Here is a 27,750-nt window from a genome sequence, read left to right on the forward strand (position 1 = left end):
CCCTCTCAGAAGATCTATTTTCTGTACCTGAGAAATTACTGATTTTGAAAAAAGATGACATAGTTATATTAAACTTTATTATTATTTGACAGTAAAATATGGATTAATGAAGAAAGGGTTTTAAATCTTTTCATTCTGTTGTTTCAAAGGGGGTATCCTTTGTTGATATGCTTTTATCTTTGGTAATAAAATGTTATGCTTGTCATTTGATAAGAGAAGCAGAGCCAAGAATTAGCAATTTGTTCCTTTTTCTCTTTTGTCATTGCCACTATTAAAATTTAGATTTTTCCGCCCTCCTTTCTGGTGAGTTAATTTAATCCCCTTCAGCTGTCACGCATACCCTTATCAAATACCTCCTCTCTCCTTCTGTTAGCCTCCTACTCAAGAAACTTGTATTTAGTTAGGTAGGAATGCAGAAGATAGTATATAAGCAGAATATTGTTAGATTCTTTTTCTTGTTTTGATAAAGTTGATTCTTGGCATGTATTTCTCTGCTTGGCTGAATTATATGTTGTATTGTGTACTTTCATTTCCCACTAGTATACATAAAAAAATATCCTATATTTGTAAAAGTTGCCGACTCATTTTGCATATAGGAGTGGCTTTCTATCTCAATTTCTCAGTCTTGGAGAGTTCATGAAAAAGCTGCTAAGAATGTATTTCTCTGTTTTGGCTTGTTCATTTCCTTTACCTGTTTTACTGTAAATAGTTTTATCTTTATGCTTTATGCATAAGTCTATATATTTTTGTCAGAAGAGTTATATATTTCTCCCCCAGTTTGTGCTTTTGCTTTTATCCATATTTATGGTATATTTGCTGTGTTATATGGAATTAATTTTCACATTATAAAATTCATCAGGGTTTTTAACTTTTGGTGTCATGATGGAATTAAAGTTTTTCATGAAAATTTTAGAAAGAATATATAATCAATCTTTGTGGTCTTGTAGCTTGGAATCTTCATTCCTCCAACAAAGGATTGAACCCTGGCCTTGCTAGTGAGAATGCTGAATCCCAACCACTGCACCGCCAGGGAATTCCCTATAACTGATCTTTATTATTTGTCTTACAGTACCATTTTAGGATTATTTATGTATAATCAATTTTTACTTGTCTTAGGTATGCTCACCTAGTTCAGGATCAAAACTGGTTAGTAATTTTATTTGCCATTGTTCACATATTTAAATATATGAGGTGCTAAAAGATACCTTATTAATAAAGGCAGAGAGAGCTGAGAGGAAAAATCCCTTAGCAGTAGAATGCCTTTTCTTGTGACTGAAAGTATTTTTTTGTTGTTGTTTTGTTTTGTTTTTAGCGTTGAGGTCATGTGTTCAGATCAGGAACCCAGGATGTCTTATCCTGCCTGCCAAGAGTTCCATCATTCTTAAGTTAGCCATAACAAATCATTCATGGATAACCTGTAACACATAGTTATATAGTAGGAACTCTGTGAGAGGCCAGAATGCTACATGATTGGTAATAACAGTTAAATCTATTTTTTTTAAGTTGTCAAATTAATACATGTAAGTAGTGTGAAGGCTGATAATCCTACAAGAGCTGCACTGTCCATTTCCTATCCCTGAACACTTCTCCCCAAAGAAAGCTACTTTGAATCTTCTCAACTTTATCTGCTGGCATTTGCCCCCATATTTCCAAATGCTTTTATTGCTGTTTAGTTACCAACAGCTTTCTAAATTGGTATATATTCACACAAGCACTGTGTGAGAGTTACTGTACTGCATCATTGCCTTGCCAGTCTCTTTCATTTTGAGGTATTGTGTTTTAAGCTTGCATTTCTCTAATGACTAATAGGGTTGAATATCTTTTTTTATTTTATCCTTGGCATTTGGATATTCTCTTTTATGGTGTGCCTGTTTAAGTCTTTTGCCCATTTTTATTCTTTTTCCTTTTTCTTATTAATTTGCAGGAGTTATTTAATTTGGATACAAATCATTTGTTGGATATATGTATTGTAAATTTTCTTCTGCTTGTGCTTGTTCAGTCTTGATGTCTTTTGATGAACCAGAAGTTCTTAGTTTTAATGGAGTGAAATTTAACAGTATTTTCTTTTGTGATTAGTGCTTTTTGTGTCTTATTTGAGAACTTTTATCTTCTCCAGTGTCATGAAGATACTCTGTGTGTGTGATAACATATATTTAAATTTACAGTTAAGTGGCATTGTAAGTGCGTTCATGTTGTTGAATAACCATCACCAACATCTGTCTCCAGAATGTGACCGTCTTAAACTGAACCATGAAATAAAATAATAACTCTTCACCCCCACCCATCTTTCTAGCTCCTGGCAACCACCATTCTGCTTTCTGTCCCTGAATTGTTAACTATTCTAGGGAACTTATGTAAGTAGAGTCATATAGTACATGTCCTTCTGTGACTGGCCCTACTTGGGATTCCCTGCTGGCTCAGACAGTAAAGAGTCTGCCTGCAATGCCGGAGACCCGGGTTTGATCCCTGGGTTGGGAAGATCCCCTGGAGAAGGAAATGGCAACCCATTCCGGTATTCTTGCCTGAAAAATCCCATGGATGGAGGAGCCTGGCAGGCTATATAGTCCATGGGGTTGCAAAGAGTTAGACACGATTGAGCGACTTCACTTTAACTGAGCATAATATCTTTAAGGGTTCTCCATGTTCATACATGTGTTAGAATTTTCTTCCTTTTAGAAACTAAAGAAATATTTCATTCTATGTATGTACCACATTTTGTTTATCCATTTGTTCATTGATGAATACTTGGGTTGCTTTTACCATTTGGCTATTACACATAAGCAGCTGTGAATGTAGGAGTGCAAATATCTGCTTGAGACTTTCTTTTTTGATTCTTTTGGATATATACCTAGAAGTGAAATTGTTGACTCATATGGTAATTATATTTTTAATATTTTGAGGTACCATAATACTGTTTTCCATAGTGGTCACACCATTTTACATTCCTACCAGCATTGTATGGGAAGTGTTTTCCGGTTCTCCACATCCTTACCAACATTTATTTTGTTGATTTGTCTTGATTTGGCCATCCTAATGGTTATAAAGTGGTATCTCATTGTGATTTTGTGGTTTAGTTATTACATTTCCTTAATGAGTGTTGCTCTTGAGCATCTGTTCATGTGTATTGGCCATTTGTAAATATTCTTTGGAGAAATATCTACTTGTCTTTTGTCTGATTTTTAATCCTATTGTTGTATGTAGTTCACTATATATTCTGGATATTAATTCCTTGTCCGATGTATGATTTGAAGATAATTTCTCCTATTCTGTGGATTGCCTTTTCACTCTGTTGATAGTGTCATTTGATGGATAAATATTTTAAATTTTGATGTAGCCCAGTTTATATTTTTTTCCTTCTGTTACTATACTTCTCTTGTCACCTACATGTCACCATGTAGAAATCATTACCAAAGCCAGTGTCATGAAGCTTTTCCTGTTTTCTTCTTTTATAAATTTAGGTGTTATATTTAGGTCTTTGATCCATTTTGAGTTAATATTTGTATATGGTGTAAGGTAAGGGTCAGTTTCATTCTTTTCTATGTGTATGTCCAGTTTTTCTATCATTTGTTGAAAAGACTGTACCTTCCCCATTGACTGTCTTGGCAGTCTTGTCAAAAATTATTTGATTACATATGTGAGGGTTTATTTCTGGGCTTTCTAGAATTATATTCCATTAGTGTCTTTGCTTTATGCCTTTGTCATGTTGTTTGATTACTGTAGCTTTTTATTAAGTTTTGATATCAGGAAGTATCAGACCTCCAAACTTTGTTCTTGGAAAAGATGATTTTGGCTATTCGGAGTCCATTGAGATCCCGTTTGACTTTTAGAATGAATTTTTCTATTTCCCCAAAAGTTATAGTTGGGATTTTGCTAAGGATTGCATTGAATCTGTAGATCACTTTGGGTAGTATTGAATATATTAACAACATTAAGTCTTCGAACCCATGAACATGGGTTGTCAGGTCATTTGTTTGTGTCATCTTCAATTTCTTTGAGTCATGTTTTGTAGTTATCAGTGTGAAAATCTTTCACCTTTGGTTAAGTTTATGCCTAAGTATTTTATTCTTTATATATATGTGTGTGTGTATATATATGTATAATATATGTAAATACTTTATTATAGAGATACCTGTAAGGATAGAGCATCCTCTATCAATAAGGGGGCTTCCATGGTGGCTCAGCAGTGAATTAAAAAAAAAAGTATTTATTTCATTTCTTCCTTTCTTTTTGTTTTGGCTGCGCCATGCGGCAGATGAGATCTTAGTTTCCTGACCAAGAGTCAAATAAATAGTGCCTCTTGCGGTGGAAGTGTCAAGTCCTAACCACTGAACCACCAGAGAATTCCATATGCCTAAATATTTTATTCTTGCTGATATGGTTGTAAACAGAATTATTTTCTTAACTTTCCTCTTTGAATTCGTTGCCCTTTTTTTTTTTTTTTTAAGTTTTTTGGCCTTGCTGCAAGGCATGGGATCTTAGTTCTCTGACCAGAGATTGAACCTGAGTCCTCTGCATTGGAAGTGCAGAGTCTTAACCACTGGATTGCTAGGGAAGTCCCAGTCTTACAATCTAGTAGTGTGTTTTGGGAATAATAAGGCTTTACTTTCTAAGCATAGAGGAACATTTTTATATTATTCTGTTAAAATAAGACTATCAGCATTAATACTGAGAGTTACTTCTCCTTAACTGTCAGAGGTTTACTTTTAAGAGTCCAGGAAACCTCCTGGCAGTCCAGAAGTTAGGACTGTATGCTTCCACTGCAGGGCACAGGTTTGATCCCTGGTCCAGGAACTAGGGTCCCACATGCCACACAGTGCAACCCCCAAAAAAGAGTCCAGTAAGAGCATCATGGGTTTACTGCTGTTTATTATTTTATCTTAACTTTAGAATAATTACATTAAGTATTATAGTAATTGTAAATTCACTTTTTATATTGAGATTTATAATCAGTAAAGGGGCTTCCATTGTGGCTCACCAGTAAAGAATCTGCCTACCAATGCAGGAAGTGTGGATTCAGTTCAATCCCTGAATTGAGAACATCCTCTGGAGAGAGAATGGCAACCCACTCTAGTTTTCTTGCCTGGGAGATCCAATGGACAAGGACCCTGGTGGGCTGCAGTCCATGGGGTCACAAAGAATTGGACATGACTTAGCAACTTAAACAACAAATAAAGACATAATTTCTTGATTTTAAAAGTCTGTGGCATATATTAATAGCATTACTGGGTATATGTTTTTCATATACTATTAATGGATAATTTAAGTTTGTACTGGTAATTGACAGATTTTTGAAACTTTCAGCAAGTTAATAAGAAAATATGTTTTGATTTCTTGTGGTGTCATGTTGGAAACATATCTTATAGCAGATGTGAGCTGATGACATAGCAGAAAAACTCAGCAGTGGGAGTGTCCTCATTTCACACTATCTGCAGGCACTAATCCAAAAGCAGCAGCAGCTCTGCATTTGCAGTCAACTGACTTACTACCAAATATAGTTATGTTTAGAACTGGAAACTTTTTCCTCGCTATTTAATAGTATGGTAATAACAAGGTAACAGGAATAATTAGAATATGTTTCACTCTTCACATTTGTTTTTTGTTATGTTATAGCTAAAATTCTCTCTGTATAGAAATAGGGGGTAACAAAATTAATGTTGCACATTGGAGTTAGCAAAATTTTGTCCCAAGCAGATGTATACTTCATATAGTAATGTTATCTAAATTGTTTTTTGGTGTTGTGCATTGTAGGGTTTCTTTTTCTTTGTCCAGAAGTTTTTGGTTTTTGTGATGTGTCACATTTGGGGTGAATAAAGAATCTGGGAAAAGTTATATGAGAGCACATCAAATTAAAAAGGAGACAAGAGGAGCTAAGGAGTGTGATAAAGAATGGGCAGAAAAGAGAGAGCATGAGGAGACAATGGAATTGGTGAAGCCCAGAAAATAGATGTGAAGAGCCTACTCATTGGATAAGTCCTAATGCTGGGAAAGATTGAGGGCAGAAGAAGAACGGGGCAATGGGATAAGAAGGTTGGATGGCATCACTGACTCAGTGGACCTGAGTTTGAGCAAACTCTGGGAGGTAGTAAAGGACAGGGAAGCCTGGCATGTTACAGTCCATGGGGTCACAGAGAGTCGGACACAACTTAGCGGCTGAATAACAACAACAGGAAATAGATCGTGAAACAAAATGATAAACATGGAGAGATGCTTCTTGGTAGTCAGAAATGTGGACTGGAAATAATATATTACTCAGTTAAAAGTCATCTGTGTTTGTGGGTGTATGTACATCTCACCTTTTGATTTTTACAACTGAGTAATGAAATGATACATATGAAACATTTAGTTCACTGACAGCCATTTAGTACATACTTTGTAATGATTATTTATTAGCAGTTCCAGCTCTCATTGTTCACCCATTTCCTCAATCCAGACAACATCAAAAGAGTCATCCTCATCCTGTTTTTCCCTTTCTTTCAATCCCAGAATCAAATCAATTACTAGATCTCATTGATTATATTTCTAGATGCCTTGAAAGTCCTTGAGGACTTCCCTTGTGGACCAGTGGTTTAAAATCTGCCGGCCAATGTGGGGGACTTGTGTTTGATCCGTGGTCTGGGACAATTCCACGTACTGCAGAGCGGGTAAGCCCGTGCATCACAACTACTGAGCCTGTGCTCTGCAGCAAGAGAATCCACCACAGTGAGAAGCCCACGCACCACAATCAGGGAGTAGCCCTTGCTCACAGCAACTAGAGAAAGCTGGCATCCAGCAACAAAGACCCAGTGCAACCAAAAATAAATAAATAATATTTTTTAAAAATAGAACTTCCCTGGTGGTCCCCAGGGTAAAACTCTGCTTCCAATGCAGGAGTGTGAGTTTGATCCCTGGTTGGGGAACCACAGCCAAAATATCTCTCTTAAGACACTTAAATAGTGATCATTTATTTGTGTGTCTGTGTTTTTAGTTCACAGCCATTCTAGGGTAGGGATATAAGCAAATAGTTGTTTTTTGTTGTTATTATTGGCTATGTTGTGTGGCATGTGTAGCCCCATGGCATGCAGGATCTTAGGTCCCCAATCAGGGGTGGAGCTCATGCCCCCTGCAGGAGTCTTAACCCCTGGACCATCAGGGAAGCCCCTAAATAAGTTATTATAATAAATACCTTTGTTTCTTACCTCCCATATTGGTATCTGACAGCATGATTGATTTTCAACAGTGATGTATTGAATGATTGACTAAATGAAAATATTAACATAAATGCTCAATGTGTGAATAGCTAATCATAGATTAGTGAGTTCAGTGATTTCGTTAAGGACAGAGTTAGGAGTAGCGTGACCATTTTAGAGAAGGCATATATTGTAATGGTACAGAAAATATTTTGGAGATACTTGACTTTATGAGTTTGCAAGTTAGCCAAGAAAAATACGAGGAGTTGCCTACAAAGAGAGAGTTTAACTTACTTGTAAAACAATTGTAGGTGTGATTTTTCACATTTATTTCTTGTATCTCTTGATATAGTTATATATGAAATTTAAAACTGTACTTCATGAATTAATTTGTTAAAGGTATAACAGACCTTAGTATTTAAACCCAAAACCACAATGCTCAGTTTATTGCTTATTTAAGTAAAGAGACCTTTGCTAGTCAGTCATAATCTCTCCATGTAGAACAAATGGCTAATCTTATTATAGGGCATTTGAAAAGTGTGAAGTTTAGAGATTAGTGGATTTTTCATAGTTGTTGTGCAGTTGGCATTAGCTGTGGAAGCATGGGTACTTGGCTGAGAGCATTACTGATTGGTATTCAGAAGTGTGTTTGTTGACAGGAGTGTGTTCCCAGTTGGCTGGCTTTCAGAAGCAAGGGACTGTTACTGATAGGTTGGCTTGCAAAAACATACTCACTGATGAAAGTTGTTTAAAAGGGCTTAAAGTTGGTTCTTATTGCATGCCTGTAGAACTGTCAGGTATTATTTAGCAATTTAAAACCGATTCTAATTATACATAGAATGGATAAAAACAGAGTCCTACTGTATAAAGCACAAGGAGCTATATTCAGTATCCTGTGACAAACCATAATGGAAGAAAGTATAAAATGTATAATCTCAGGGAAGCACTATAGCAGACTAGTCCCCTTGATTTTTAACTTCACTTAAACTCTTTAGGATTGTAAATTTCATTGAAAGAGTTCTTATAAGAACTTTAGATAGCTATGTGGGGGTACACCACCCAGTGTTAACCTTTTTCAGTCGTAATGTAAGCATAATTTAGGCTTAATATTTCCTTTTGGCTGCACCGTGATCTTAACTTCCGTGATCTTAACTCCCTGACCAGGGATTGAACCCAGGCCACAGCAGTGAAAACACCAAGTCTTAACCACTGGACTGCCAGTGAACTCTCCAGCATGAAACTTTTAAATACTTTTAAAAATCAACCAATAGTAGTTTAAACTTGACTTTAGCCTGGAGATGCTACTTTAAAATTTTTGCAGAGAAAACTAGTGTTCAAGGTAGAGATTGTTTACGGATGAATGCTCAAAAGAAATAATTCAAAATATTAGTTGATGTGTAGAGGAAATAAAGAAACCCAATTAAAATAATAAGTAATTGATGTTTGTTAATTATATTTAAGTAAAAAGTAATCAGGATTGGTGAAGCTCTAAGAAACTGGTTCCATAAAATTCAGGTTGGGAAGCATCTCTCCAGTTGACTTTTCTAAAGCTGGTAGTGTTAGAATCAAAAGGCAAGTAAGTAAAAGAGATAAAATAAAGTGAAAATGAGTAGTCTTTTAAAGACACTTTTTATAAAAAAAAGATTTCATAACATAACCCTTCACAGTTTAATTTGCAAACAAAACCCTTACATATCTCTTATTATATGTTAGTGAAAGTGAAAGTCACTTAGTCGTGTCAGACTCATTGTGACCGCAAGGACTGCTGCTGCTGCTAAGTCACTTCAGTCGTGTCCGACTCTGTGCAACCCCATAGACGGCAGCCCACCAGGCTCCCCCGTCCCTGGGATTCTCCAGGCAAGAACACTGGAGTGGGTTGCCATTTCCTTCTCCAATGCATGAAAGTGAAAAGTGAAAGTGAAGTCGCTCAGTCGTGTCCGACTCTTCGCGACCCCATGGACTGCAGCCTATCAGGCTCCTCCATCCATGGGATTTTCCAGGCAAGGGTACTGGAGTGGGGTGCCATTGCCTTCTCCAGACCGCAAGGACTATATCAGTTCAATTCAGTTCAGTCGCTCAGTCATGTCTGACTCTTTGCAACCCCATGAATTGCAGCACGCCAGGCATCCCTGTCCATCACCAACTCCCAGAGTTTACCTAAACTCATGTCCATCAAGTCAGTGATGCCATCCAGCCATCTCATCCTCTGTCATCCCTTTCTCCTCCTGCCCCCTGTCCCTCCCAGCATCAGAGTCTTTTCCAGTGAGTCAACTCTTCACATGAGGTGGCCAAAGTATTGGAGTTTCAGCTTCAACCTCAGTCCTTCCAATGAACACCCAGGACTGATCTCCTTTAGGATGGACTGGTTGGACTTCCTTGCAGTCCAAGGGACTTTGAAGAGTCTTCTCCAGCACCACAGTTCAAAAGCATCAATTCTTCGGCGCTCAGCTTTCTTCACAGTCCAACTCTCACATCCGTACATGACCACTGGAAAAACCATAGCCTTGACTAGATGGACTTTTGTTGTCAAAGTAATGTCTCTGCTTTTGAATATGCTATCTAGGTGGGTCATAACTTTCCTTCCAAGAAGTAAGTGTCTTTTAATTTCATGGCTGCAGTCACCATCTGCAGTGATTTTGGAGCCCAAAAACAAAGTCTGACACTGTTTCCCCATCTATTTCCCATGAAGTGATGGGACCAGATGCCATGATCTTAGTTTTCTGAATGTTGAGCTTTAAGCCAACTTTTTCACTCTCCTCTTTCATTTTCATCAAGAGGCTCTTTAGTTCCTCTTCACTTTCTGCCGCAAGGTGGTGTCATCTGTATAGCTTGTGCTTCTTCCAGCCCAGCATGTCTCATGATGTACTCTGCATATAAGTTAAATAAACAGGGTGACAATATACAGCCTAGACGTACTCCTTTTCCTATTTGAAGTATGACCTAAATCAAATCCCTTATGACTACACAGTGGAAGTGAGAAGTAGATTTAAGGGACTAGATCTGATAGAGCGTCTGATGAACTATGGACGGAGGTTCATGACATTGTACAGGGGACAGGGATCAAGACCATCCCCATGGAAAAGAAATGCAAAAGAGCAGAATGGCTGTCTGAGGAGGCCTTACAAATAGCTGTGAAAAGGACTATGTAGTCCAGGGAATTTTCCAGGCTAGAATACTGGAGTGAGTAGCCTTTCCCTTCTCCAGGGGATCTTCCCAACCTAGGGTTCGAACCCTGGTCTCCCGCATTGCAGGTGGATTCTTTACCAGCTGAGCCATAAAAGGGAAGCCCTATTATATGTTAAGCACTGTTCTAATGCATTTTACAAGCATTTACTCACTCCTCGTACCAAGCCATTTAATAAGGACTATAAACTTTATTTTACTGATGAGGAAATTGGAGACACAAATAACTTATTTCGAAAAACACCTAATAAGTGGGAGAGCCAGGATTCAAACCCAGGTGCTCTAGCTTCTTGAATGGATGTTCTTTACTATTCTTTCATGCTGTTGCATTGGTGAATTTAATACATTCTTTATAAATTTTCATACTGCCATACTTAATTACTCTGGAAGAATTTCTTTTAATATAGTAGTAGTCTGGGAAAACATTTTGGGAGACCTCAAGATTTTGACTAATGGTACTAAATTCTATAATTTTTAGAAAGGATAATCTAATTTCTCATAGAAATATGATGAGGCTACATTTTCAAGCACCAGAGTTCCAATCTTTTATGGAAATTTTTATAATCCTGTTTTATTCAAACATGCATTATATAACTGAGTGTGTGCTGTGTGCACTTAGTTGCTCAGTCGTGTCTGACTCCTTGTGACCCCATGGACTACAGCCTGCCAGGCTCTTCTGTCCTTGGGGATTCTCCAGGCAGGAATACTGGAGTGGGTGGACATGCCTTCCTGCAGGGGATCTTTCCAACCCGGGGATTGAACCGACATCTCCCACATTGCAGGTGGATTCTTTACTGTCTGAGTCACCAGGGAAGCCCATATAACTATGTAATAAATACTAAAGCTTTCTAAAGTATATACAGATCCGGAAGATGAAACAGATAAAATGAAAAAGAAAAGAAACCACTTCTAACTTAGGTCTGTTTTTTTAATCCCATTCAATTCATCTTTTACAGTACTGTCCTAGAGTCATTTTTCTAGAATACACATCTGGCCTTTTCTGTCTGTATGTATGGTAACCAACTGCAGTATTCTTGCCTGGAAAATTCGATGGACAGAGAAGCCTGGCAGACTATGCCCTTAGGGTCGCATAGAGTTGGATATGACTGAGTTACTGAGCATGCATGTACAGCTTTCCCCTAAAACCCCTAAACACGGCCTCAGCCTGTCTTCATCCAGTCTCCTGTAGTTAATCCACCAAGCATCTTATTCTGTGCACTGGTACCTTCTTGCTCTTTCCTCTGCTCTAATCCACTCAGGGCATTACTTAAGGCAACACCTAGCCATAGGACCAGTACATTGTAGGCTTTCAAAGTATGCAGTTTATTGGATTTTTAAAAATTCACAAGGTCATGCAGCCATCATCACCATCTAACTCCAGTTAATTTCATCAACTCCAAAAGAAATCTCATATCCATTAGCAGTCAGGCTCAGTTCTACCCTACCACCCATAATTGCCTTTTATTATTCCTGGATACACTTCAGAATACTGTATTGCATTTAGTTGTCATGTCTTCTTTATAGTTTCCTCCAATATTTGATGATTTCTCCATCTTTCGTTGTTTTTCATGACAGTTTTGAAAAGAACTGGTCAGATATTTTGTAGGATGTCCCTCTATTTGGGTTTGTTTAATGTTTTTCTCATGATTAGAAGGGTTATGGGTTTTGGGGTAAGAGCATCATCACCAAGATGGGCTGCATTTCTCATCACATCTTATCAGGAGGTCATGATTTCAATGACTTGACACCAGTGATGTTAATTTTATTCACTTGATTAAGGTGTTGTCTGCCAGGTTTCTCTACTGTAAAGTTAGTATTTCTTCCTTGCCCTACTCTATTCCTAGGAAGTGAGTCATTCAGCCCAGCCCACACTCCAGGGGGAGGGGAACTAAACTCCACCTCCTTAATGGGATATACCTATGTATATTATCTGGAGTGCTGCTGTAAGAAAGATTTGTCCCTTCCGTAATATTTTTTCACTCAATAATTTATACCAGTATAAATTTATATTTATTCTTTATCTTGGTTTATCACCCAGTCCTATAAATTGCTTTACATTTGGCCAGTAGGGGCTCTTTCAGGTTGGCTTCTATGGTGTGTGTGTGTTTTTGCTTTTTGTTTTTGGCATGCTCCCATTGTAACATTTCCTTACTTTCAGGCACTGTAAGATGCTCCATGCTTATGCTGTATTTCACTCCCCCAGATCCAGTATCAAGTATTCCTCCAAACAGCCTTGATTCTTTTTATTAGAAAATGGTATTTTGAAACAGATGTGAGGAACTGAGTATTCTTGTTGCTATTAGGGTGTGACTGCATTTGGACTCCAGGTTTATTTTTGGCTATGCTGGGCTTTCTCAACTTTCGGCGAGCAGGGACTATTCTCTAATTGAGGTGCACAGACTTCTTGTGGCAGTGGCTTCTCTCATTGCAGAGCACGGGCTCTAGTAGTTGTGGCACACAGTCTTATTTGGGGCTTCCCAGGTGGCGCTAATGGTAAAGAATCTGCCTGCCAGTGTGGGAGTCATGGGTTCAATCCCTGGGTCAGGAAGATGGCCTGGAGAAGGAAATGGCAACCCACTTCAGTATTCTTCCCAGGAGAATCCCGTGGACAGAGGATCCTGGCGGGCTGCAGTCCATGGGGTCACAAAGAGTTGGATACAACTGAGCACAGCACAGCACAGCATGGGCTTACTTGCCCTGCAGCATGTGGGATCTGCCTGGACTGGGGATTGAACCGGTGTCCCCTGCGTTACAAATAATGGCAGATTCTTAAACCACTGGACCACCAGGAAACCCTCCCCACACCTGCCCCTTTTTTAAAAATAAGCAGCTTTTTTTTGTGATTTTAATGTACATATACTGTTCACCCATTTAAAGTACACAATTCATCTGTTTCTAGTGTATTCATTAAATTTTGCAACCATAACCATAAACAGTTTTAGAGCATTTTCCTCATCCCAAAAGTTCATGCGTCTGTTTCCTCCCAATTTACCCTGCTGCTGCTGCTCAGTCGCTTCAGTCATCTCCGACTGTGCGAACCCATAGACAGCAGCCCACCAGGCTCCGCCATCCCTGGGATTCTCCAGGCAAGAACCGCTAATCTCTCATTTTCATAAATATGTGGTCTTTTGTGACTGTCTTACTTCACATAGCTAATGTTTTTGTGGTTCATCTACATTGTAGTATGTGTCAGTACTTCATTCCTCTTTTCCCCTACAGGGAAGCTCAGTCCTAACAACTGGACCACCAGGGAACTCCTGTACGTCATTCCTTTTAATTGTCATATAATATTCTAGTGTATGGATATATAATGCCTTTTGTACATTCATTCCTCAGGTAATGGACATTTGGGGTTGTTCTACATTTTGTCTGTTATGCTGCTATGTACATTTCTGTACAAGTTCTTATGTAGTTCATTTCTCTTGGTCATACCTGGTAGCGGACTTGGTCTGGCACAAGTTTATTCTTTCAAGGAACTGCTAGACGGTTTTTCAAAGTGACTACCATTTAGTATCCCCTTCAGCAATGTATAAAGCATTCTAATTTCATGACATCCTACAACATTTTTTTTTTTTATTATCGCTCTCTTTAACTATAGCCAGTAGGTATATGTCAAATGATATCTCATTCTGCTTTTAGAATGCACTTCCCTGATGGCTAATGATGCTGAGTATCTCTTCATATGCATATTAGCCATTTGTTTATATTCTTTGGAGAAATGTGTGTTCAGATACTGTGCCCATTTTTAAATTGAGTTATTTCTCTTTATTACTGAGTTATAAGCATTCTTTATGTTTTCTGGGTATGTGTCCTTTATCAGATTTGCAAGAATTTACCTCCATTCTGTAGGTTGGTTGTATTTTCATTTTCCTAATGATGGCTTTCATTCCTTCTGGTGTTCCTATTACATGTATCTTACACTTTTTGCATTTCCCACAGTCCTTGGATAGTCTGTTCTGGTCCATCCTACCCCAATTCTTTGTTCTCTTTGCTTTTGTTTTCAGGGATTCTATGCATAATATCCTGTAGTTCAGAGGGTTTTTTCCCTCAAACCATGTCCAGTGTTAGAAAGCAGCCCATCAAGGCATTCTTCAGTGTTTTTATCTCTAGCATTTGACTTTGGTTCTTTCTTAGGATTTCCATCTCTCTGCTTATGTTGCCTATCTGTTTTTGCATACTGTCTACTTTGTCCATTGGAATCCTTAGAATATTAATCATAGTTGTTTTAAATTCTGATAATGCCTACATCCCTGTCATATCTGGTTGTGATAATTTGCTCTGTTTCTTGTGTGATATATCCTTTTGTTCTGTCTTGTAATTTTTTTCTTGTTACTTAGCTGTGATATACTCTGTTAAAGGAATATGCTATAAGTATCTCAGTAATATAGTGGTGGGGTGTGAGGGGAAGGAAGAGTTGTGTACTTCTGTGATTAGGTTTCAGCCTTTTAGCGAGGCTTTGCCTCTAGACTGTGAACTTTTCAAAAGAGTTTGTCAATTTTTCTTTCCCCCTGAGGTGAGATATTAGGGTTGGAGTTCTATATTTCTCTTCCCCTAGGTTAATTATGCTTTGACAATAATCCTTCCAAGTTAGGTTCTAAGTAGTTTCTCCTAAGGGCAGGCCTGGTTAAAAGCGGAATCCTCCGGTGTATTTAAAAGGATTTAACTTCACTCCTTTGCATGTGGATATCTAGTTGTCTCAGCATAATTTGTTGACAAGGCCTTTTCCCCATTGAATTGTCCTTATGTTAATACCAAACTGTCTTGATCACAATAGATGTGTAGTATATTGGAATTGAGTAGTGTGAGTTGTCTCACTTTGTTCTTCTTTTTCAAGATTGTGTTAGCTATTCTGGGTCCCCCAAGTACCAATTTTGCCATTTCTGTAAAGGAAGTAGTGAAAAAGTTGACTTAAAATTCAACATTGAAAAAACTAAGATCATGGCATCCAGTTCCATCACTTCATGGCAAATAGATAACAGATGAGGAAACAATGGAAACAGTGACAGACTTTATTTTCTTGGGCTCCAGCATCACTGCAGATGGTGACTGTAGCCATGAAATTAAAAGATGTGCTTGCTCCTTGGAGGAGAGGCTATGACCAACCTGCTGCTGCTGCTAAGTCGCTTCAGTCTTGTCCGACTCTGTGCGACCCCATAGATGGCAGACCACCAGGCTCCCTTGTCCCTGGGATTCTCCAGGCAAGAACACTGGAGTGAGTTGCCATTTCCTTCTCCACTGCATAAAAGTGAAAGTGAAGTTGCTCAGTTGTGTCCAACTCTTAGTGACCCCATGGACTGCAGCCTACCAGGCTCCTCCATCCATGGGATTTCCAGGCAAGAGTACTGGAGTGGGGTGCCATGACCAAGCTAGATAGCATATAAAAAGCAGAGACATTACTTTGCTGACAAAGGTCCGTCTAGTCAAAGCTATGGTTTTTCCAGTAGTCATGTATGGATGTGAGAGTTGGACTACAAAGAAAGCTGAGTGCCGAAGAATTGATGCTTTTGAACTGTGGTGTTGGAGAAGACTCTTGAGAGTCCCTTGGACTGCAAGAGATGAAACCAGTCAATCCCTAAAGGAAATCAACCCTGAATATTCACTGGAAGGACTGATTTTGAAGCTGAAACTCCAATACTTTGACTACCTGATGTGAAGAACTGACTCACTGGAAAAGACTTTGATGCTGGGAAAGATTGAAGACAGGAGAAGAAGGGATGACAGAGGATGATATGATTGGATGGCCTCACTGACTCATTGGACATGAGTTTGAGCAAGTTCTGGGAGTTGGTGATGGACATGAAGCCTATTGTGCTGCAGTCCATGGGGTTGCAAATAGTCAGACAAAACTGAGTAACTGAACTGAAAAGAAGGTAGCAGAGATTTCCATATAGTGATGTTGAATGTGTGGATCAACTTGGGGAGGATTACCATCTTAAGAATATTAATTCAGGATTGGGAACTCATGTACACCATGGCGGATTCATGTCAGTGTATGGCAAAACCAATACAGTATTGTAAAGTAAAATAAAGTAAAAATAAAAATTAAAAAAGAATATTAAATCTTGCAGTCCATGAACATGTGTGTGTGTGTGTGTATTTGCTCAGGCGTCTCCAACCCTTTGTGACCCCATGGACTGTAGGCCTCCAGGCTCCTCTGTCCATGGAATTTTCCAGGCAAGAATACTGAAGTGGGTTGCCATTTTCTTCTCTAAGGGAACTTCCCGACGCAGGCATCAAATCCATGACTCCTGGGTCGCCTACATTGGCAGGCAGATTCTTTATCACTATGCCATCTGGGAAACTACGTGAACATGGATATTTAATATTTACTTAAGTCTTTAATTTCTTTTAAAAATGTTTTGTACTTTTTAGAGAGTGAGTTTTGCACACGTTTTTGTTAAAGATTTTTTCTTTTTTATGTGAACCATTTTTAAAGTCTTTATTCTGGGTTTTTTGTTTTTTGTTATAAAATATTTTGGTTTTTTGGCCATGAGGCACATGGGATCTTCCCTCCTCCACCAGGGATTGAACCCACACCCCCTGCATTGGAGGGGGAAGTCTTAATCACTGGACTGCCAGGGAAGTCCCAAGTTTGCACTTCTTGTTATTAAATTCATTCCTAAGTATTTATTATTTTTGTTGCCATTATAAATAGAATTTCCTTAATTTCGTTTTGATTTTGTTCAGGGCTGCTGTATAGAAATATAATTGATGCTGATATTATAAATTTTATCTTGCAACTTTACTGATTTGCTGTTCTAATATATTTAGTGGATTCTTTTGATTTTTTTGTATACAGGATTATGTAATTTACAAATAGAAATAACTTTACTTCTTTCTAACCAAGATACCTTTTATTTCATTTGCTTGCTAGTTGCCCTGGCTAGCATCTCCAATACAGTGTTGAATACACGTGATGAGAGTGGACATCCCTGTATAATTTCTGAAATTCCTTAACCATTAAGTATAATACTAGTTGCAGTTTTGTTTACTAGATGTCCTTTGTCAAAGCAAGGAATTTCCCTTGTATTTCTAGTTTGTTGGGTGTTTTCAGTCATGAAGGGGTGTTGAATTTGTGGAGTTATTTCTATAATCAACATCATATAACTATACAGTTCCATTATTTATTGGTATACGAATTACTTCTTTGTGTGCTTTGTGCTCTTTAGTAGATTTATAATTATTATGCTATGTAGTTTTTAAATTTAATTTATTTATTTTTGGCTGTGATGGCTCTTCACATCCAAATCACACTGGGATTTTCTCTAGTTGTGGGGAGTGGGGGCTACTCTCTAGTTGCTATGTGCGGGGTCTTCACTGCAGGGTCTTCTCTTGTTGTGGAGCACAGGCTCTAGGGCACGTTGCTTTCAATAGTTGTGGCCAGTGGGCTAAGTAGTTGTAGCTCCCAGGCTCTAGAGCACAGGCTCAATAGTTGTGGCATATGGACTTAATTTCTTCATGCTGTGTTTGATCATGCTTCTCAGATCAGGGATCAAACTCATGTCTCCTGCATTGGCAGGCAGATTCTTTACCACTGAGCCGCCAAGGAAGCCCTGTTTTTTAAATTGGGAGGAAAAAGTTATAAACAAAAAGAACATTTATTACATCTTCTGTATCTATCCTGTACTTGTGCTATATGTTTATTTGTGCTCTTTCTTCATCTTGTTTCACATGGTAGTTAGTGTCCTTTCCTTTCAGCCTAAAAAACTCCCTGTAGTATTTTTTGCAGGTGAGGTCTGCTAGTCATCATCTGCTAGTTCTCAGTTTTTGTTTACCTAGGAATGTTTTAATTTGCCTATTCGAGTTTTGAGGAATAATTTTGCTGGATATAGAATTTTCAATTGACAGATTTTGTTCTTTGTACTTTGAATGTTATTCCACTGCTTTCTGGCGAGACAGCGTCTGTTTGATGGATGGTTTCTTTCTTGCTGCTTTCAAGATTCATTCTTTAGTTGTGAACAGTTTGATTATGATATATAGATAGATAGATGTGTATCTCTTTGAGTTTTTCTCTTGGGAGTTTGTTGAGCTTTTGATTGTTAGAGTCATTATTTTAATCAAATTTGGCAAATTTTTGGCCATTATTTCATCAAATGCTCTTTTTGCCCCTTTTGTTTCCTCTTCTGAGACTCTTAATATGTATATATTGATAACCTGATGTCCCATAGGTCTCTGTTAGTTACTTTCTATTTCTCTTAACTCAGACTAGTTAATCTAAACAGAGCTTTCTTCAGTTTCACTGATTCTTTTTTTCTGTTTCATCAAATCTGCTGTTCAGCCTGTCTAGCAGATTTTTAAAATTTCAGTTACTGTATTTTTTTTTCCAGTTACTGTATTTTGCAGCTTTGTGGTTTATATTTGGTTCTTTTCCTCCAAAGCTTTTTTTTTTGCTTATTTTTTACAATTTCTTCATGTTGATATGCTGAAAGATTTTCCATATACATTTCCTTATTTATTTAGCCATGGTTTCTTTTAATCTTTGGAATATATTTAATACAGCTGATCTAAAGTCTTTTTCTAATAAATTAAATATCTGACCTTCCAGTTTCTGTTGGTTGCTGTTTTTACCCTTTGTATATGCCATACTTTCTTTTCATGTTTTGTAATATATTGTTGAAAACTGGATGCTTAAATAATATATTGTGGCAATAGGAATTTGGTTGTTCTTGTTTGTTGTAGTTGCTTCCTTACTTAATGACTTTTCTGACCTAATTCTGAAACGTCTGTGTTCTTGGTTGTGTGTGGCCAGTAAAGTCTTCACTTGGTTAGCTGAGTGGTCACCCAGTGATTGGGCAGAAGGTTACCTTATTAAATGAAATGCAATTATTTTCCTGGAATCAACAAACCTCCTGGGCATTTTAGAGGAGCTCTGTGTGCATTTGAGGGCATGCCTTTAACACTCAGCTAGGTAGTTGCAAATTCAGCCTAGCTCTCACTTCCTGCTCCTGCAGATCTCAGGTTCACCAGAGGTGCTAGTTGAAGGCCATCTAATGACCTCTTGTGACTTTTCTGAGCATGTGCATAGCTGAAGCATATTCATGGGTTTATACATTGGCCTGATCTTCTAGTTAGAAGTTGGTCAGAGATTTTCAAAGCCATACAGACATTTCATATCCCACCCTTTCCTATTAAAATAGTAATCTGTTTGACCTGCTGAGTCCCTGGTGGCTCAGATGGTAAAGAATCCGCCTGTGATGTAGGAGACCTGGGTTCGATCCCTGGGTTGGGACGATCTCCTGGAGATCTTTTAACTAGAGCAAGTTAAAATACCACAAAGTTTACTATAAAAACCAGTTCAACTATTTTCCTTGAATAGATCCTCCCTGAATTGCTACAAGCCTCACGTGATTTTCTAGATTTTTAAGAAGTTCTTACAATTTTTGCTATTTTTCTCATTGCTTTTATTGAAGACAGAATTTTTGAGGATCATAACTGCCATTTTCACTGCTGTCCTCAGCTTTGCTCTCAGCTTGTCCTTTCATTCCTGTCCTCATTCCCTTTTACTGGTACGGTTAGATGAGACTTTGTTTGGATTTATTCATATTTGAAATGTGGGATTCTGCTGAGGACATTCACTGTAACTACTTACAATAGCAAAAGAGTGCAAAACCACCAATATGTTCCAAAATAAGGAAATAGATTTTTTTTTAATGGTTCATTTATGTATCCATTTGAAAAAAACATTTTGCAAATACTGACAATCATAGATACAAAGGAAAATGTTTATGATATAATACAGATGAAAAGAAACAGTATAAATACAATAATTGAAAATAAGCTTTGTAAAGAGATAAGCATACTTGAGCATGAAAAACTCCTGAAGGAGCCTTATCAAAATGATAGCATTTGTTACTCCTTGGTGGTAGTTAAATGGTATTAAGTAAAACAAATTATCTTTGTTCTATATTATACCATAAGGTTGTATTAATTGTTATTAATATAAAATGCAGCCATTAATGTGACACACATACTAAACTTTTTCATTCATGTTTATTCAGGTAAAAATTATATAACTGTTGAGCATTGGCAATTTAACATGCATTGGGGCTAACAAAATATATATGAATATATATTGGGGCTGACACATATATATGTTTTAATCTCCAGGGTTTATGGTGCAGAAAAACATTCAGTTTCACTGGAGTCTATTAGGGTAAATTGTTAGGCAGATAAGTAACCTATAGTCTTACTTATTAGCATTTCATTTTTTTTTCTTTTTAGGCGCATATTAAATTTCCTATTGACTACCCATATTCACCACCTACCTTCAGATTCTTGACCAAAATGTGGCACCCCAACATTTATGAGGTAAGAGATATCTATCATGAATTTCTTCGAAGATTTGATTTTTTGACGCTGTCCTTTAAAATAACCTCCATAGCTCAGTATACTGTGGCGACAAAGAACTATTTGTGTCTTTTATTATACCAATGTATATTATGGTTGGGGCTTTCCAGGTGGCTCAGTGGTAAAGAATCCTCCTGCCAGTACAGGGGACTCAGGAGCCACAAGTTCAATCTCTGGGTTGGGAAGTTCCCCTGTAGTAGGAAATGGCAATCCATTCCAGTATTCTTGCCTGGAGAATTCCATGGACAGAGGAACCTTCCCGTCTACTGTCCATGGGGTCGCAAAGAGCTGGACATGACTGAGCACACACTGTTCCATATTACGGTTAATTTAAGATTGAGACTTTAAACCTTTGCTGCTCATTGCTAAGATTATAATTCATATGTGTTAGCATTTACATTTTTAAAAATTTAATAAAGTTATACAAATTTATTTGTGTACTTGTTCCCTAGCTTCACAGACTCTAGCTTCACAATTTGTCACTTTGATCAGAGATTCACCTTGTGGCGAAGGGAGTGGGAATCATTTGTACTGGTCTCCTTTAAGGAGTTGCTGCATACCAGCTGAGAGTCTCTTCTGAAATAAATTCAAGGTTAGGGTCTTCTGTTGGACAAGTGCACATGCCTGGGAAAACAATTTCTAGCTTTTTTGATGAAATGTACTTAGCTTTGTGCTAAGTTTTAAGGATCCTGAAATGATTCCTTATGTTTCTTGGGGTATATGTCAAGGCCCACTGATAAATCCTTTGAGTCTACTCCTTTACCATTCTGTAGTCTGTTTCATTACAGTAGGACTCTGAAGTTGTAGCTGAGGCCCAAGCATTAAATTTGTTTTTTTTAATTTGCGACTTTAGTAGTATAATTTTGGGGGTTTTCTTTTTGGTCACATGTTTGGCAAGCTCCTGTGCTCCAGAAATAGGGCTACAAGGCCTTTACTTATTCTATAGTGTTGAATTTTGGATCTCAGTCTATATAAAGAACACCTTGGAGCAGCATTATTGTTTTTCACAATCTGCTGTTTTCTGTAAGTCATTATCTTCATTTTTCTTTTCTTAAAACGGGACAAAAAGTGCTCAAAAGGTGATACATTGTAACATTTCCAGAAATAAGCTCCCAGAATATTGTTTTCTTTAGCATCTTTAGTATTTGACATAACCATATACAAACAACACTGAATGTGTTATACCCTCTGTATAACAAAGTTATCCTGTTATAGGAGAGAGACTATAGAAATATTTCACTGTTTCATAAGTTAAAACTGAGTCTAGTTAATACCGAAATATTTTTGTGTCGGTCTCCATTTAATAATCAGAAATTCTTGCCTTCAAAACTAGGTGGTATATATAGGTTTTAGATAATAAAAGAGAAGTGAAAACAACATTGAATGTGTTATACTGTTCTGTGTAACAAATATATAGCTTGTCTTGCCACTGAGAATGCATTCACGTTAGAGCCACACACTTGCCTGTTTCCATCTGATTTATCTAATTCCCAAACTTTTGTCAAAAAAGAAGAAAAAGCATGATAAAGGAACCAAAGCTTTTTCAGAAGAAAATGTAGGTAGATACAGTCCCCTTTCCATTGCTTTTTCACCACTTAGGTAGGCAATCTAGTTCTGTCTCTTAAGATTTAGCACTGGATCATTATTTTTTAAAATATTTTTCATATTCATAAAAATTTTAGCAGTAAAATAATATATGCATATCTTAACGGATATGCAGTTGTTTACCATGCCGTATAAGTTGTTTGTAAACAAGTGTTAAGTCATAGTTAAGCATTAAATTTGATGTAATCAAATGAGTCACAAGAGACTTTCCTCACATTTGTTAATTTACTTTGCTACATTCTGGAAATGATAGCAGAATTGAACTTGGGGGCCCAAGTATGTATTTGTGATTTTAGACATTAGGGCTCATGGTTCTTAGCCAAAGGGATGGGATATTCTTGGAAATTGCTCTCTACTCATCCATCCATGTTGTCACCTAGAAACACAACGGACCTCAGTGTCAAATTGTTCTAGTCACCAAATTGTTTACTGCAGAATTATTTTTAATAGAACTGGGATTGAAATGGGGGAACAGTGACAACAATATCAACAGCAACAAAACAATACTAAAGCAAAAGCCTACTCAAATGCTAAAATATATGAATTGATGAGTTTTTTGTGTATTAACTTCGTGAGCATCAAAAATATTATAAGGACTATTTTTGGTAGAAAATAGTTTATCAAGTTTTTAAAAACTAGAGCTTTGGTATAGTTGTGTTAAATACATTCACAGATATTACTGTAGCCCCCAAAGTTATAAATAAACTGCTGTGTTATCAATTTCAACATTTATCATTGCCACATTTGTGAAATTTATAAATACCAAGCGGAAACTTGGAGAACAAAAGAAATTTAATATAAACTTGTCATCAATGACCATGCTACACAGTTGACTCCTTTTTACTTTATATAATATGTTGAGTGATCTCAGTAACAGTTTGCCTGTTTACATGTGTTCTGTGTGTTCAGAAGTAGATAACCAGTGAAGCCCATTTGCTTCACAAATCATTATTCAAATGAAGTTTTTGTACACAAACTCTTCAGTATGAACTTCACAGCTATGGCAACTCAAAATCTCACTGCTCTTTGTATTTGTTTTCATTTTACATCGCAGAACTGCCTTTCTCAAAGCTTAGAACTTCTCCCTCCCCCCTCCTTTTTTTTTTTTAAGATGTATTTATTTTTGGCTGTGGTGGGTCTTTGTTGTTGCACATGGGCTTTCTTTATTTGCAACAGGCAGTGGCTACTTTTTGTTGTGATGCGCAGACTCCTCATTGGAGTGGCTTCTTGTTGAGCTTCAGTAGTTGTGGCTTGCAGGCTCTAGTGTACTGGCTCCATAGTTTGTGGCTTATGGGCTTAGTTGCTTCAGAGCATGTGGAATTTTCCTGGCCCGGGGATCAAACCCTTGTCACTTTCTTATAACCTGCAGATGTTTCCTCTCCTATGTATCGATTGTTTTTTTCCCATTTTCTTTGATAATGTGCTTTGCACAAAAGTGCTGAATTTTGATGGAGAGGTCTAGTTTATCTTGTTTATGCATGGTTTTGGTGTCATACCTAAAAGTCCATTGCTAAATCCAAGGTCATGAGAATTTTAAACACACAGACAGACAGACACAGACACACTTTTATAAAAAGACTTTATGATTTAGGCTCTTGGATCTTTGTTCCATTTTGAGTTAATTTTGTATATGGTATGAGGTAGGAGTTCAACCTCATTCTTTTGGAAATCCAGTCCCAGCATCATTTGCTAAAGAGACTGTTCTTTCCCCATTGGTGAACTTACCATCTTATCAGAAATCAATTGGCCATGTTGTATGAATCTGTGTAGACTCTCAGTTCTGTTGCCTTGATCTATATATCTGTCATGCCAGTCCTAAACTGTTTTATTGTCTGTAGCTCTATAGTAAGTTTTGAAATCAGGAAGTATGAATCCTTCAATTTTATTATTTTCCATGATTGTTTTGGCTTTTGTGAGTCCCTTAAATTTCCTTATAAATTTTATGGGCGGTTTGTCAGTTTCTACAAAAAGGGAAGCTAGGGTTTTGATTGGGATTGGATTGAATCTGTTTTATTTATTTTTGCCATGCCACATGGCTTGTGAGATCTTAGTTCCCTTACCAGGGATTGAACCTAGGTCCTGGGCAGTGAAAGTGCAGAGTTCTAACCTTTGTCCATGGAATTTTTCAGGCAAGAATACTGGAGTGGGTTGCCATGCCCTCCTCCAGAGATGCCTCCACTGGAATTTCAAAAATCCCAAAATGAACTGACTTGAGGGTTGATCTTATATCCTACAACTTTGTTGAATTGATTCTCTCTAGTAGTTTTCTTGTGAGTTCTTTGGAATTTTCTTTGCCTTTTACAATAGAAATGGATTACTTCTTCCTTTTCAACTTGTACACTTTCAGAATTTTTCTTAATTCCTCTGGCTACTACTCCAGTACATTGTAAATAGCAATGGTAAAAGTGGGTGCCCTTTGTCTTATTTCTGATCTCAGGAAAGTTTTCACCATTGAGGATGCTAGCTGTGGGTTGGTTTTTTGGTTTCTTAAATTTATTTATCTTCTTAATGTAATTCCCATTTACACTTTTAAGATAGCTGGAAAGTATGGTTTTCTGAGTGTTTTTATTATGAGTAAGTGTTGGGTCTTGTCGAGTGCTTTGCCTCAATCAGTTGAGATGCCTATCGTTTTGTTTTTGTTTTTGTTTTTTAATGGAAACAAGGGCATTTTCTTTATTCTTAACCATGTTTTTATTCCAAGTTAAATCCAGCAGGTGAAACTGATTGCTCTCTTCCAGTGATCTGGTCTCAAAAGACAAATACATCTGCTGACATCTTCATTGAATTCACTGATGATGAGACTTTTGCTGGAATTGTCCATCCTGCTGTTGCTCATTTAGGGTTGTTGTAAAATTGCTGCTGTTGTTTAGTCACTGAGTTGTGTCCGACTCTTGTGACCCCCATGGACTGTAGCCCGCCAGGCTCCTCTGTCTATGAGATTTTTCAGGCAAGAATACTGGAGTGAGTTGCCATGCCCTCCTTCAGAGATGCCCATCTTTTGATATGTCATTTCTACATACATATCTGTTTATATCATTTCACTACTCAGAAATTTTACTTAACACACACACTAAACTGTGAACAAAGTAACATACTCCTCTGTTTGTTCTATTTTTCATTCAAACTGTGTTCTTCACTCCTGTGGTAGGTAGAATAATGCTTCCACAGAGATATCTGCATTGTAATCCGAAATCTGTGATATGTACCTTCCCATGTTAAGAAGAATTAGGCTTGCTTATCAGGTGACCTTGAACTGAGATTATTCTGGATAATCTAGGTGGTCCCCATTAGAGTAGGGGGTCCCCAATCCCTAGGCCTTTTAGGAAACAGGCCACAGAGAATGAGGTGGGTGAGCAAGCCCCCATGTGATGGGTGAGCAAGCCAAGCTTCATCTGTATTTACAGCTGCTCCCCATTGCTCACATCATTGCCCGAGCATTAGATTCTCATAGTGCAAACCCTACTGTGCTTGAATCATTCCAAAATCACCCCTCACCCTCACCCCTTTGAAATTAAAGTCACTCAGTCATGTCCATTGGAGAAGGCAATGGCACCCCACTCCAGTACCCTTGCCTGGAAAATCCCATGGACAGAGGATCCGGGTGGGCTGCAGTCCATGGGGTCTCGAAGAGTTGGACACGACTGAGCGACTTCACTTTCACTTTTCACTTTCATGCATTGGAGAAGGAAATGGCAACCCACTCCAGTGTTCTTGCCCGGAGAATCCCAGGGACGGAGGAGCCTGGTGGGCTGCCGTCTGTGGGGTCGCACAGAGTCGGACACAACTGAAGCGACTTAGCAGCAGCAGCAGCAGTCATGTCCAACTGTTTGCAACCCCATGGACTTTAACCTGGAGTGGGTTGCCATTTCCTTCTCCAGGATATCTTCGCAACCCAGGGATTGAACCCAGGTCTCTTGCATTGTAGGCAGATACTTTACCATCTGAGCCACCAGGGAAGTCTAAATATTTCTTTTTGCCCCTTTTTTGGTGGGGGGTGGCAGCAAAAATACTGGAGTGGGTTGCCATTCCCTTCTCCAGATCTTTCCAACCCAGGGATTGAACCCTGGTCTCCCGCATTGTAGGCAGATGCTTTACCATCTGAACCACCAGGGAAGTTTCCCCACCCCTGGTCTTCCGTCAAACCAGTCCCAGGCATCAAAAAAGTTGGGGACCACTGCCTTAAAGTGGAAGAGGTAGGGTAGGAAGAAAATCAGAGTGAGAAGGAGATGTGACTTTAGAAGAAAGGTTCCAAAAATGCAGCATTGCTTCCTTTGAGGATGAGAGGAAGAGGGCCAAGAACAAAAGAATGTGGGTGGCCTTTAGAAGCCAGAAAGGGCAAGGAAAGGGATTCTTTCCTGGAGCCTCCAGTGAGGAATGTGTTGCTACCCACACAGTTGACTTTAACCCTGTGGAGAACAGTGTCAGACTAAGACCTACAAGACTGTAAAATAATAAATTTGTGTTGTTTTCAGCCAATTTTGTGGTAATTGGTATAATAGTACAAAATAAATATAACTACCCAAACATATTTCTGATGGTTTATTTTTTTCAGGCAATCTCATGTCTAAATTTCTTTTAGGTTATTAAAATTGAAATCATTATTTAATAAGCTTCTTCAACCTTTAAGCCTTTCATTTTTCTTCCAAAGCACCTCCTAGGTGTCCTCTGCAAATATATCTAGTTTCTCTCTCCTCGTTTCCATAGTGTTTTTTTTTTTTTAAACTTTTTCATGTTATCTAACATTAATACAAAGTTTTGGAATATAGTGTTTTACATTGATGTTACTAAAATTTTATTCTCCCTTTTAAAATCTTCTGCTATCTTGGTGTGTGTGTACATGTATGTAAATTTAGGTTTATATGTAAGATTTATTCTACTTTATATGATTATACCTCTCTTTTTAAACATTTGAATATTTTATTTTAAACCAATAGGCTACTACATCTTTCTGAGTCTTTTCTGTTAACAGTCTCTATTGTATATGAGAGAGTCCATGTGTGTTTTAACTTAGCACTTGTGAATTAGATCCTATAATTTAAATTTATGAACCAGAATATTATACATAGTGGTGAGTTCTTCTATCCATATACCAAGGGAGTTATATATAATTGTTAGGAGGCATGTATCAGTTTATATAAACCATACTTATTGAAGCCAGTCATTGATATTAAAGGTGATTATAGCTTCTCTGTAGACAGGTTATAGGCAGATTTTCTTTTAAAAAATTGGGGTATATTTGCTTTACAACATTGTGTTAATTTCTGCTGTACAATGAAGTGAATCAGCTATATATAAACATGTATTCCCTCCCTCTTGGACCTCCCTTCCTTTTACCACACCCCCTACCCCCATCCCACCCATCCAGGTCACCATGGAGCACCCAGCTAAGCTTCCTGTACTATACATCAGGTTCCCACTAGTGATCTGTTTTACACATGGTAGGGTATCT

General features: G+C 37.8%; 1 protein-coding gene across 1 annotated transcript in view; it reads left to right on the top strand.

Annotated features, from left to right (window-relative positions):
• Positions 1–27,750, top strand: part of LOC120866303 (ubiquitin-conjugating enzyme E2 R2) — a 101,492-nt gene that overhangs the window by 55,103 nt on the left and 18,639 nt on the right. Inside the window, exon 2 of the mRNA XM_040243945.1 lies at positions 20,571–20,657. Coding sequence (XP_040099879.1) covers positions 20,571–20,657 — 87 coding nt within the window. The remainder of the gene's footprint in view (positions 1–20,570; positions 20,658–27,750) is intronic.

The sequence above is a fragment of the Oryx dammah genome, unplaced genomic scaffold (genome assembly GCF_014754425.2).
Source record: "Oryx dammah isolate SB20612 unplaced genomic scaffold, SCBI_Odam_1.1 HiC_scaffold_1, whole genome shotgun sequence".
Lineage (NCBI taxonomy): Eukaryota > Metazoa > Chordata > Mammalia > Artiodactyla > Bovidae > Oryx > Oryx dammah.